General features: G+C 41.8%; 1 protein-coding gene across 2 annotated transcripts in view; it reads left to right on the forward strand.

Moving 5' to 3' along the window:
• Positions 1–803: 803 nt before the first annotated feature.
• LOC142106693 (coiled-coil domain-containing protein 158-like) overlaps positions 804–14014 on the forward strand; it is a 24394-nt gene continuing 11183 nt past the window's right edge. The window contains exons 1-4 of one of the 2 annotated variants that reach the window (XM_075189680.1): positions 804–953; positions 2185–2324; positions 2558–2614; positions 3865–3926. In XM_075189680.1, coding sequence (XP_075045781.1) covers positions 933–953; positions 2185–2324; positions 2558–2614; positions 3865–3926 — 280 coding nt within the window. In that variant the 5' untranslated portion in view covers positions 804–932. The remainder of the gene's footprint in view (positions 954–2184; positions 2325–2557; positions 2615–3864; positions 3927–14014) is intronic. The other variant, XM_075189687.1, reaches the window with a different exon arrangement.

The following is a 14014-nucleotide window of genomic DNA, read 5'->3' on the forward strand; positions in this document are numbered from 1 at the left end:
GCCTGTCTGCTCTGCTCTTCTGCACTGCCGCGTGATGGCTGATGGTGGCTCCGCGGCCTCCGCCCTGGGCTGGATCTTCTTCTTACATCTCTCCTCTGCACAGTCTGTTGTGCGTTCAGGACACGTGTAGGGGGAGCCAACCAATCATTGCAAAGAACAAGGGAGGCCGGGGGGGGGGGGGGTTTACATGATGACTGACAGCCTGGACAGCCCTGCACAGCTTAGAACAGCAGAGCCAGGCCGGTGTGAGCTATTAAACTGATTTAGGATCGTTATCCAGGCCAGCAGGGCAAGCTGCAGTGCACAAGGTGTAAATTTAAAGCAGCCGCACAGCAGGCCAGCAAACGGTTCTGCCGAACAGCAAGTATTTTAGGAATCTGTTCTATAGAACCGGTGCGAACCGGCTGAATCCCACCACTGACTATACTGTATATATGTAACTTGTTTCCCTTTAGTAAAGAAATATCTTGGAAACTATGATAGTGCATGTGACATCTGCCGTATTACAACTACAAAGAATTTGACATCTGACCCAATATGTTCACAAAAGCTTGCCACACAAATTGCACATTGGTCTTCAGGTCTGGTAAATTCCGTGCTAACATTATAAATGTCAGTAATAAGTTATCAATGGATGTTAATTAAGGGTGTGTCTATGAATAGCAACTATTGCTTAGTATCTACACATGCAAGCTAATGCACTGAATATGTTTAATTACACAAACCGGCATTTGTAGTTGCATACAAGCATGAAGAATACGTAACTTAATTGTTATGCTATGTGTACAATTTTTCAGGAGCTGAAAGGTCCAATCTCAGCTGATAAAGCTCCCAAACAATTCTATGTAACAGCCCAAGTGTCTTCCCCTCTTTCTACTGTCGTTCCTGTCTCCGACTACAGTCTGCACTTCAAGTCCTATAGTACTGCCACAATGCCTACTGTGGTGAGTAATGTAAGTTCTGAAATATACTACTCCCTGTATACTCTCTCACAAAATGTACATTAGGTGGCACAGTAGTTTAATATTACATCTGGCTAATGGTATGGAAATTGCTTTTTCCTTTACTGAAATTTAAAGATTGTGATGTCATTGTGAATTAAATTTGCAAGAACTAATTGTATGTTAGGTGTGTGTGCATGAAATAATCTAAGCAAACCCAGAACACCAGAAGCTGTGAATTACCAGTTGCTATGTTTATAAACACAATCTATGAGGAAATGTGAGCTTAACAAATCAACACTTTGGGGCCACTAGGGTCTAATTATTAAAAACTGGTGATGGGGCTGATTTTCTATCACAGATAATTACTTATCGCCTTAATGTATCAATAAAATCTCTCAGGGGCAACAGAGTGATACTTAATTGCATCTGTGATACTGATCTGGAGCAATAAGAGTTACTTCGTTGTCCAGTCTCAGGAAACAAGCACAGGTTTGGAATTTTATAAAAGCAATAAAATAATTCACAAAAATGTCTTATTTAAATAGTGATGTATTTTTTTTAATTAATATTTTTGTGCTATCGCCATCCTACGAACAATTGATGTGAAATGTCAGGATTGTTTGGGCTCCTCTTCACTGGCAGCCAATCATAAGCAAACTGTTTTCGAATTGGCTTGTGGCTGCCACTCATTATGCGCTTGTCGGTCATTCGCAGTGTGTTGGTGGACATTTTTTATAGGGACGTTCTTGGGGTTATTTTGTCACTCCAGTAGTCCCACTCTTGTTACATAACCTGCCCACCATGGCCTGCGCAGTTTTTGCTTGTGCACACACCCCAAAGAGGCACCAGACCTGCATTGCTGCACTTATCAGCTTGGGGTAGGCTTTCACCATAGCAGGTGAACCACATGGTCGATGGATCATTCTGTCAGCTGTATTTAAAGGTCTGCAAGAAATTGCAATGCTTGTCTGAAGCTATTTTCTATGCATATGATTGTGTGCAAGTACTTGGTAATTTTGGGCATATACTTACTTTTACTTTTGTTGAAGACCATGATGCAGTGAAAACTATAATGCTTTATATTTCTAATGAACAGTGAAACTTACCAAACCTAGTCTTTTTATTTTAATTCTTCAATTAAGGCCTGCACATGTTTAGCTCTTTGTGCATTTAGGTCAGTTGTACATCTGTTTTATTGCTTCTGAAATTCCCTAACTCGTCCGATGCTTTGATGTTTCAGCCATCTGTTAAGGATAACACGATGAAGCCAACGAAGGATGTCGTACATCTTTCAGACAGTTTATCCTCATTACCATGTAAAGACCAGCAGGCTTTGAAACTGAGAGAGAACATCGACCGGACCTCAGGCCATGTTTCCAAGTAAGAATAAATTACTTTAAGGATGTAATAAAATCCCTTCTTATATGTATTACTTGAAGCTATTTCCAGATCCTCAGAACAGCTTTCACTGCTGGGGTTATGTGTGATGACCAGGAAAGGCTAATATACCTAATCTCCCTATTAACGTCCTTATGCCTGCACTCTTGTTCTGTGTGGATGGACAACATTTTTAATGATAAAAAAACTAATTTTGATTGTTATTTTATTCACAGAGAACACCTTACAAAAGATCTTGCAGGATCCAGTTCAAGGCTGGACAGTTTTTGTAGGTGAGTGGTATGGTGATCATTTCGAAGTGGCATTTTCTATTTCAAACTCTGATTCATGGCACTTGTTGTGTATAGAGATGGGATAATTTATTTGGTTTGTTTCTGAAATTCACTGCCAAAGAATTAATTGACAAATCAATCTGTTTTGCCCAAAATTATTCTAATTATTTAATCCCTCTGAACAACTAGGCAAACCCATCTCCGTTTACAATGCGGTAGTGACCAATTATAATCTATCTCTGGAACACCATTGCTCATTTCAGTGGAGGCTGGTCCCATAGTACTAGCTTACACAAACCCCCACCACCCATTAGATTTCAGTACTGGTCTTGGCATCACAGAGCCAGCATTATAAATACATGTGTTACAAAAAACACATACACTTAGACCCCAGCTTATTAAATCTAAAAGAGTAAAATAAATAAATACAGTCAAACAAAATTTTCAGATGAAGTTTTATTGAACAAAACATTCCAAAAATCCCTATAATAAAAATAACAACCCACACACCTAGCACTGGCGCTCTTTTTTGTCAGCCATCCACTTGTGCTTGGCTGACGGCAAAGGGAAGTTCCTGTATCCCCCTGCATTGATTAGTGGTAGTTAGTGCTAGTGTGTGGGTGGGTCATTTTTTAGGTTTTTATATTTTTTCTTTTCCACTATGACAGATCAAGAAAGAAGAAAAGAAGATATTTTTTTTCCATTTTGGGAGTGGGGGCTCTGTGCTGCACATGCAGCCATGTTTTCATTATAGTAGGGTGACACCACGCTCATGCTATCTAGCACTTGGTGAAAGCCCGCTCACAATACTTTGTGTATATATTTTTTTTTTATTTTTTTTTTTTTTTACACAGTGCATTATACATGCTTTATTATATATGGCAAATATGACTGAAAATAAGTTTCTCCGCCAAATGAATGAGGTCATCGGGTGTATTTTCTTAGGGAGGTTTTTTGTTTGTTTCCTTTTGTTTGTTTTTTTTATTTTCATTTTCGGGTTCTCAACAATATTTTTAAGACTTGTGACTTTTGTGACGAAATTCAGCCGATTAACTGCTAACGGTTTCAGGGTTTTATAGAACATAATCCAATACATTTTTATCGAGATTCTATCGATATTATTAATAATTTAATAGAAATTTTATTTTGAAAGCTTTAGAGTAATTGCCCTAAATAGCCTAACATATTAAAAAATAATCTAAACTGCCTGCCTAAACCTTTGACTGATATTCATTTGTTTTTGATTTCAGGGAACCATTTACTTTGTACGCATCAGATCTTGAAGATAACGACCATCTGGTCATTAACACTGGTGAGTTTATAAATGAGTATATACAGACATTGCATCTCTTATTTAGAAATCCGTTATCCAGAAAGTTCTAATAACCAGAAAAAGAATAGAAAATAAAAAAAAATTAAATAATTAAATATGTTCTGGATAATGTCATACACATAGACAAGATCGCTACAGTCACTGTGAGGAGCACTGATTAAAAAAATGTAATGAGGGGTATGACAGGATTAGTGTGGGGAAAGATGGGTACAATTAGTTAAACTTTTAAACATGGTGCTCAATATTACATAAAACCCTTCTCATATTCAGACATAAATCTGGGTCATTTGTGTCACCAAAGAATGGTAGACCGATATTAACTTTTTCATTTAATGAACCTTCTTCTTTTTTCTATGAAAGTAAGCTTGAGCCACTAACTTTGATTTAATGCAGTGATTTAGAATAAGTATTCATATATGATCCCCATCAGTTTGCGAAAGCTAAGCAATCAAATGCTGATAACTTAAGCTTGTACACACCTATTCAGTCTTACTTAAGATGCAATTTCTGTAACAATTTCACCAACTATTAAAAGTTCCAATGAGCATGCCGACACAATTTACCTTCAGATTTGTGTCCTTCAGCTCTCATAACCATCTGCTGAAAAGATTGTGACTGCGTTACACACTCAGATACAGATATCTATCTATACTGCCAGTTGTTGAGTGCACACTTCCACGTTTGCCCGACAACGTTATCTTTGGGAAGTTTATAAAACCAAATCACCAGATGCGATGTGTTTCAATAAAATAATCGAAACATTGTGTCTGTATATGATGTAACATTAGAGACTCTTGAATTTTTACTGTCCTGGCCTACTGTCAATTGTTTACATGTCATTCTCATGTATCTGTGTATGGATATTTATAGATGTGAGAGCCAACATGATATTTGCATTGTGTGACAAGTGGGCAATGTCGTCAGTGTGATTGGCGACATTCACACTGATGACATTGTCTACTTGTTACACAATGCAAGTGTCGGCATTTAGCCTACTGACATTTTCATGTCAGCAAGTTAAGTGCCGACATTTACAGTGTTGGAAAGATGTACCCTGCCCTGTGTTAGATCTTCTAACTTACATTTCAATGCATGGGACGACAGCAGCTGCCTAGTCAGAATTAAGGATAGTTATGCATTGTATGTGGACCATAAACTAAAGCAAAGTCTGATATATGTGTAACCCCCTTGTGTGTAGTGTTGAGGTGCACAGTTTAGGCAGTGCACCTCCTTCTCATCCCTGTCTAGCTCCTGGCGTGAATGTAGATGACTAGAGGTCCCCACACCTGCAGGTTATTTTTAGAGTGTCTGTGAAGTTGTTGGGACACAGGTGATGTAACTTGGTGGTGCAGTGCAATCAGATGTTTCAATAATTTTGGGCGCCAGACTATCTCAATATTGCAAAATAAACTCTTTATTTACACTCCTTCACTCCAGCACATTCTTAAACTGTTACAGTGATAAATATGAACAGTTCTTATATACATCTCCTGTCTCCTCCTGCACAGTTCTTAAGGGCTACATGGACAGAATATCAATGGGGCAGTCACATTCAAAATGGTGGCTCTCTAGCCCACCCTCATCCCCCTCTCACAGCAGTGTTCACTCGCGCTTCCTCTATAGGGGGTAATATCTCTCTTCCGTGCGTTGCAGGCGTTATCTCCTGTGCCGTGCTCTGCGGGGGTAATATCTCTCAGTTGGACGCTAACAGACACTCCCTGTGTGCTGCTCCTTTCTATCATCCGGTCACATTCTGATGTAAATTTTCCCTGAAATCTGCCCCATATCACTAGTATTCTGTTTGTGATGTTGTATGTAGATGTATGCTATGTGTGTTTGGTGGAAGTGACATCACTGCCATCCACTTGCCAGCTAGGAAGTGCTGGCTGACAGGAAATATCTGGCAGCCATCTTCAGTTCTCAGTATATACCACACAGTAAAGAAATGTTCTCACAGTTCTCCAGCCTCTGCTTTTGATTTGAACTCAGACAGTTCTACATGGTGTCAGAAGGTTGGCTGTGATGGCACAAGGTCTCCGACACATAGATCCACTTGTTTTTGACAACGCTGTCGCAGAAGCATGACTTAATTTCAAAAAGAAATGGCGTGTATACTGCTGTGCTGGACTCTCAGACAAATCAAAAAAAGGTATAGGCATACACCCTGTTCAATTTAGCTGCTGCTGAAGCTGTAGATAAAGCTGACACTTTTGTGTATTCGGAGGAGGAGGATCCAGACACACTAATAAAAAAAAATTGATTAACACTGCTGTGCAGAGCCCTCTGAATGCATCCAGACATATGCTGCCAGATTTAAACTTGAGCTTATCAGGGACAGAATTGTGTGTGGGACTTATGATGATGTCACTCGTACACATCTCCTGTGGGAGAAGACAGTGACACTGGACACTGCTATACACATATGCATCTTACATGAGCAGTCCCGCAAAACTGCAATCGAGTTGAAAAAAAAGTCTTATATATGTGACCTCCGGCAACACGAGCAGCAACAAACACGCTGTGCGAATTGCGGTGGTCGCTATTCCTATGAACGTCACAAATGTCCTGCTTTCAGTAAATGCTGCAATGCCTGTGGTCAACAAAATCACTTTGCTCGCTGTTGCAGGTCCAAGTACAAAGCTGATGACAGACAACACTACAGTGCACGTTCCAGCAGCCCGCCGCACCGAGTCCATACATTAGATACACTGCTAGAAAACAATCCTGACACTGGTCTTCACTGAGAGTGTTGACCTCAGGGCTGAAAAGGGTGAAATATTTACTATCAAAGTTGATAAGGAGGCAAATAGCGCCATCAAAATTAAAATTGACACTGGTGCCAAATGCAATGTCATGTCATGTAAACTTCTCCAGCACACAAACCCCAAGACACCTATTGACTGTTCTCACACAGTGAATCTATTTGCTTATGGTGGCCAGATAATCAAGACTGTGGGTATGGCCACATTTCAGTCCACAGGTGTCCCACTGCAGTTTCATATTGTGGATAGTAATGTCAAACCTTTGCTAGGTCTGCCGGACAATATAAAACTGGGGTTAATACCGTTAAGTGCTGACGTGCACATCCTGCAACAGGATATTCCAGAATTAAGAGACTTTGCTGATCTGTTCGATTGCAAGGCCATTGGAAAACTTCCAGTCACATATCACATGTGTCTTGATGAGACTGTTCCTCCTACAGTGTGTGCTCCAAGAAGGGTGCCTTTGGCCATGAAAGATAAGGTAATAGCGGAAATAAATTGTATGACAGCATTAGGTGTCATTGCTTCAATGGTAGAAGCCATGGTTGCTGCAGTTAAAAAGGATGGTTCAGTAGGCATCTGCATTGACCCTGTGGATCTGAATAAAGCTCTGAGACCGCATCACCCACTAAGAACCGTGGAGCAAGTCATTGCCAACATGCCAAATGTAAAGATAATCACCACTCTGGATGCCAAGTGTGGGTTTTGGCAGATCACATTGGACAAGAAGTCATACTTACTCACTACATTTATGACACCTCTGGGCAGACATTCATTCCTCAGTATGCCCTATTGCATCTGTACTGGCAGTGATGTGTTCCAACACAGCTTGGAACACCTCTTTGAGGGATACCCTTGTGAAATCATTATTGATGACATCTTTGTGTGGGGTCGCACCATGGAGGAACATGACATGCGCCTCTGCAAAGTCCTTCACAGTATTCGTAAAATCAGCATGCGGTTAAACCCTGAAAAGTGTCATTTCAGAGTTACTAAGGTCCCATATGTTGGCCACCTTCTAACCTCAGAGGGTCTCAAGCCGGATCCATCAAAGATATGGGCCATCCAGCAAATGGCCAAACCCACAGACAAGCTGAGTTTGCAGCGATTTCTAGGTATGACAAATTACCTTTCAAAATTTCTGCCTCACTACAGTGATGTTACAGCTCTGCTCCACCAGCTTCTTTCTATACAATGACATTGAATGGTGTTGGCTGGATTGTCATGCTGATGCTATTGCTCTCTTCAAGGTTATGATCACTTCTAGCCCAGTGCTCCAGTTCTTTGATGTACATGTTCCTGTGGTCATCTCTGCTGATGCTTCCCAGCATGGTCTTGGTGCTGCCTGTTTGCAATGCAACAAACCCATCAGTTTTGCATCCAGAGCCCCTACATACACTGAGTCACAATACGCTCAGATTGAAAAGGAACTGCTTGCCCATGTCTTTGCCTGTCAAAAGTTTAATGAGTTCATCTATGGACGTCCAGTGGTGGTTGAAACAGATCACCAACCACTGATCACTATTATCTGCAAACCTATGCACACTGCTTTGCCACGTATCCAACAGTTCATGCTCAAGCTCCAAAGGTACCATCTCGATGTGGTGTACAAGCGTGGAAAGGACCTCCACATAGCTGATGCTTTATCATGTGCTCACCTTCCAGACTCAGGTGTCTCTGATACTGACCATGACATGGATGTTATGTAGTTTGATGTCCTCTACTCCCGGCGCATGGAAAAGCTGTGTGATGTTACACTTAGGGATGACCTTTGTCAACGGTTGTCACATGTCGTCCTGCGTGGTTGGCCGTTTACCTCCAGGGAATTGCCTCGTGACCTCAAGTCATTCTTTGCTTTCAGAGGGCATCCTCTTGCATTGTAATCCCATATGCTTTCCAAGGATTTTATGCCCAGCAGGACCATCAGAAACACCCCAGCAGGAGGCCACTTTGCGACATGCTAAGGATGCATTGTATTGGCCCTCTATGACTGCTGACATTGAGCGGGTAGTCTCTGCTTGTGCCTTCTGCAATACTCTATGGTCCAGTCATGCCAAAGAACCTCTCACTCTTCTTGAGGTACCTGACCTCCCTTGGTCCATCATTGCTGCAGATCTTTTTGTGTGGAGTGGAAAAGAGCACCTAGTGTTAGTGAACTCATATTCCGGTTGGTTCAAGATAGACTATCTTCCTAAATTGATGAGTGCAACAGTCATTAACAAAATGAAGACACTTCTCTACCCATGGCATACCACGCAAGCTGCTCACTGACAACACCATATAATTAATGAGGCAGTACATTCTGCAAAGCACCTGTTAGACAAATGCTATAGAGATGGTTCAGACATATTCATGGCGCTCCTTAATTTTAGAAATACCCCAAGGGATGAGCTCCTTTCTCCTTCTTAATGCCTTCTGTCCAGATGTACTCGCACTATCATTCCTACCACCAAAGCCAAGCTTACACCAACCATTGAGACCAATGTGCAGAGTGCTCTGGAGAAGTCCAGGTTATGGCTCAAAGCCAATCACAACAAAACCTCTCATCCACTGAGACCATTGTCCCAGGGGCAGACCGTCCATGTCCAGACCCCAGTCGGGTTTGACAGAGTCGGAACTGTGTAAGAATCTTCCAACAGGCCCAACAGTTACGTGGTGCAATCTGATGGTGCTTTGTATGAGCACAACAGGCATAACCTCTTAGAGGTGTGTGAGCCAGCACCCCCACCCCACGGAATACCGCCAGAGTGTGTCAGAACACCCATCAATGTGGACAATGAGTCCTTTGAAGAAGCATCTATTGCAGTGCAGGACAGTCCTATAACCCTGGCCAATAGTGAGCCCTGTTCAACACAGGACACATCACTATCCCATTTTTTCATCACAAGGTCTGGTAGAATCTCCAGACCTAATACTAAATTCCAGGACGTTGTTATGTAACTATCGGCATTACCAGTTCATGTGTATTTTCACTTGCACACTGTTCCGACATTCAAAAGCTGTCACACTGTCTTGCACCCACACACCTGTTGATTATTACTTTTTTTTAAAAAACGGAGGATGTGGATGTATGCTATGTGTGTTTGGGGGAATTGACATCACTGCCATCCACTTGCCATACCTGTCAACCATCTTCAATTCTACATTGTACTATGGCCCCTAGTGGAAGCAGGTGATGGTCCAGCTCCTCAGATTACAAGGGGGGGCCCAGGACCTCCTCCCCTCTCTCCTGGGTCCCTGGCTCTTCCTCTCTCTGCTTGGTTCTGATTCTCTCTGCTCATATCAGCCTGATGTTGCTAAGCAACATTCCCAGTGTGTCTCTTCTAGGTCCTACTACTAGGCCACACACTCAGTCACTGGCAGGGCTGCCAACAGGAAATCAGGGCCCCGGTACAACAAATTCATGGGGCCCCCCTTATAGTTGAGTATGCTAAAACTTTCTGCGGCGCAAATTTTTTCGAGGGGGTGGTCATGCATTTGGGGGCATGACAAATGCGCCATTGGGGCATGGCTAACATATCAAAATCACTAGGCTCTGAATTCGCAGGAGCATCACATATGTCCAAGCACTCCTGACTTTCAGGACATCTAGCACCACAGTGTAGTATAGAAAGAATGCAGTGTGTACACAAGGAGTTCAGTCTTGGCCTGCACCTTACATTGGGCACAACACTCACCAAAAATTGCCATTGTCCCTACTAGAATCACAACATTTCACATACTGTCCTGCTCTCTCCTACCTGTTCTCACTTTCACCACCTGTGGCTGCAGGTTTCTTTAGTTGCGGCTTGTCTGGATCCTGGAATGCTGGGGGCCCTATTTGGAAAAAAATGGCTACATTTAGATAATTCCAAACAACCCTGGCATTAAATTAATACCACCCACAATTAATATTTAGGCCTTCCTCCAGCTCCAACATTACAATAATGTGCCCCTTTATCATCGCCATGCCTTATGATCACACTGCGCCCTCCATGTTGCTTTTGCCCCTTCACCTGACTCCCCTTCATCACACTATACTATGCTGCTCCCCCCCCCCCCTTTTTCAATCCCACTGTGCCATGCTGCCTCTGTTTTTTTTAACCCCACTGTGCCATGCTGCCACCATTTTTAAACCCCACTGTGCCATGCTGCCCCCTGTTTTTTAACCCCATTGTGACATGCTCCCCCTGTTTTTTAACCCCATTGTGACATGCTCCCCCTGTTTTTTAACCCCACTGTGCCATACCCCTCTGTGCCATGCTGCCCCCCTGTTTTTTTACCCCACTGTGACATGCTCCCCCCTGTTTTTTAACCTTACTGTGCCATGCTGCCCCCGTTTTTTTAACCCCACTGTGACATGCTCCCCCCTGTGTTTTATCCCCACTGTGCCATGTCCTCCCATTTTTTAACCCCTTTGTGCCAAGCCCCCCTCATTTTTTAACCCCCTTTGTGCCATGCCTCTCCTTGTTTTTTAACCCCTTTGTGCCAAGTTCCCATCATTTTGTAACCCCCTCTCTGCCAAGCCCACCCCTCTCGGTTTCTAACCCCCTCTGTGCCATGCCCCCCCTTCCCCGTTTTCCTCCCTTTACTTACCTTTTCCTTTTCTTCTCTCTTCTTTCTTGGTCTTCTCTGCTCCATTCAGACTGTCTGAATGCTGGGCGTGACCTGATGACGTCACATCCGGAATTCAGACAGTCTGAATGGAGCAGAGAGGAGGGACGCCGACGCCGCGATCACGTGAGTATGTTTATTTATTTGGACACATAGTTTCCTTGTGATCCTTGCAGGAATCCTAAGTTATTTCATTTTCTTAAAGGGATTTCCCACTTCAACTAACCTCTGTAGTATATTTAATTAAACAGATATATGTCCACACTCAGCGCTGGAATACCAGTTGCAGCAGATAGCAACTCTTAATACAGCTGCACACAAGCTGTAAATAAATTAAATAGATAGTGGTATAGAAAGGAGTTGTTGCAGCGCTACTGGGTTTTCAATTATCTAAATACACAGAGACATGAATTGCTAAAATGTAACTGTTATCCTAAAGATAATACACTATTCCAGAATCACAAAAAAACACATTAAAATGATAAATGGAGAATAAATGAAATAAAAAAACTTGACTGGGCATTCAAGCAACTACTGACTTCAAAAAGTAGTGGTATTCTTCACACGCTAAATAAGATTTCTCAAGTTGCGGGCTATTAGAAATAGACTTACAGTCAAGTAGTGGTTGATGTTCACGTAGCAGTTACTTGTACAAGATGATAGACTATCGTTTTCTCCAAGAAGTTCAGTGTCAATCATCAAAGATCAGGCTGATTCCCCTATTCGCATTAACAGCAGCTGATGATGTTTAGACGTCTTTCCAATCTTCACCTCTCCACAGAATCATGAATGAAATATAAAGACGAGAGAGACATGCTTGTGTAGTACGTAAAACACAGTTTAATAAAACAAATTAAAAACCCATAGGACCGGGGACCGGGATTCAGTTGCCCGTACCAGAAGGTGAGCGGGTCACAAGCTCAATGAAATCAAGTGTACAACAAAAGACTTCAGTGGTTGGGATCGCGATGTTATAGTCACCAAACACATGTAGCAGGCAATCAGAGCTCCCCAGTCTGTGTTACATCGACACGTTTCAACTTTAAAAGTCTTTCTCAAGGTTGACTTCAGCGGTTGGGATCGCGATGTTATAGTCACCAAACACATGTAGCAGGCAATCAGAGCTCCCCAGTCTGTGTTACACCGACGCGTTTCAACTTTAAAAGTCTTTCTCAAGGTTGAGAAAGACTTTTAAAGTTGAAACGCGTCGGTGTAACACAGACTGGGGAGCTCTGATTGCCTGCTACATGTGTTTGGTGACTATAACATCGCGATCCCAACCGCTGAAGTCTTTTGTTGTACACTTGATTTCATTGAGCTTGTGACCCGCTCACCTTCTGGTACGGGCAACTGAATCCCGGTCCTATGGGTTTTTAATATGTTTTATTAAACTGTGTTTTACGTACTACACAAGCATGTCTCTCTCTTGTCTTTATATTTCATTCATGATTCTGTGGAGAGGTGAAGATTGGAAAGACGTCTAAACATCATCAGCTGCTGTTAATGTGAATACGGGAATCAGCCTGATCTTTGATGATTGACACTGAACTTCTTGGAGAAAACGATAGTCTATCATCTTGTACAAGTAACTGCTACGTGAGCATCAACCACTACTTGACTGTAAGTCTATTTCTAATAGCCCGCAACTTGAGAAATCTTATTTAGTGTGTGAAGAATACAACTACTTTTTGAAGTCAGTAGTTGCTTGAATGCCCAGTCAAGTTTTTTATTTCATTTATTCTCCATTTATCATTTTAATGTGTTTTTTTGTGATTCTGGAATAGTGTGTTATCTTTAGGATAACAGTTACATTTTAGCAATTCATGTCTCTGTGTATTTAGATAATTGAAAACCCAGTAGAGCTGCAACAACTCCTTTCTATACCACTAACCTCTGTAGTAAATAACCTCACTTCTAAATAATAGTACTTTGTTAATGGATCCCACAATTTTCCCTATTTAGTATGGTTCCAGAACTCTCCATAGCTGGGAAGATCTGACTCAACAGCTCTAAGGCTTCAATTCCAACCACTGCATTGGTTCTCTCCTGCTACAGTGAGATACTAAAAGCATTGAATGATCTTCAGAGTCCCCTGCTATATGTGCATGACCGCAACCCTCTAGATAGAGCCCTATGGGCTGTCCCACCAAAATAAAAATTAACTTAATAATTTTACAATTTATACTTACCTGGACAGGTAAGTGTAAAATAAATAAGACACATTCTATTGAGAAGAGGAGTGGAGGGATGATGAATTTCCATTTTACTGGAGAAGTTAAGAGAACCCAAATACCATGCAGGTGTATTCAATGAATTGCACAGACGCATAACTCATTGTATATAAAAGAAGAAAAAAGGAATACCATAGGAGCCAACTCAATATGCAAGCATATAAATAGGATAGAGGCGACATAAAGATAAAAGTCTTAGTGAGACTGCAAAATTTGTACCCGTCAATTCTGTGAGCAGTTTAATCATCTATAGACTTGTGATACTATTTACGCTGCTGTAGGTCCACTCTTCTTAGTCCAAAATGGTATATGAGTTTCAGATGTAAATGGTAAGAAAGCATCCAAAGTATATATAGCTCTGTCTGGAAAAAGGACTGTTAAACTTGGAACTCTATGAACTCTCCGCCAATGTGATTAGGAACAAATATCTAGCCCCATTCACGCACCAACGCGTTTCAACTCATAAAACAAGTGTTTTTCA

The sequence above is a fragment of the Mixophyes fleayi genome, chromosome 1, assembly GCF_038048845.1.
Source record: "Mixophyes fleayi isolate aMixFle1 chromosome 1, aMixFle1.hap1, whole genome shotgun sequence".
Lineage (NCBI taxonomy): Eukaryota > Metazoa > Chordata > Amphibia > Anura > Limnodynastidae > Mixophyes > Mixophyes fleayi.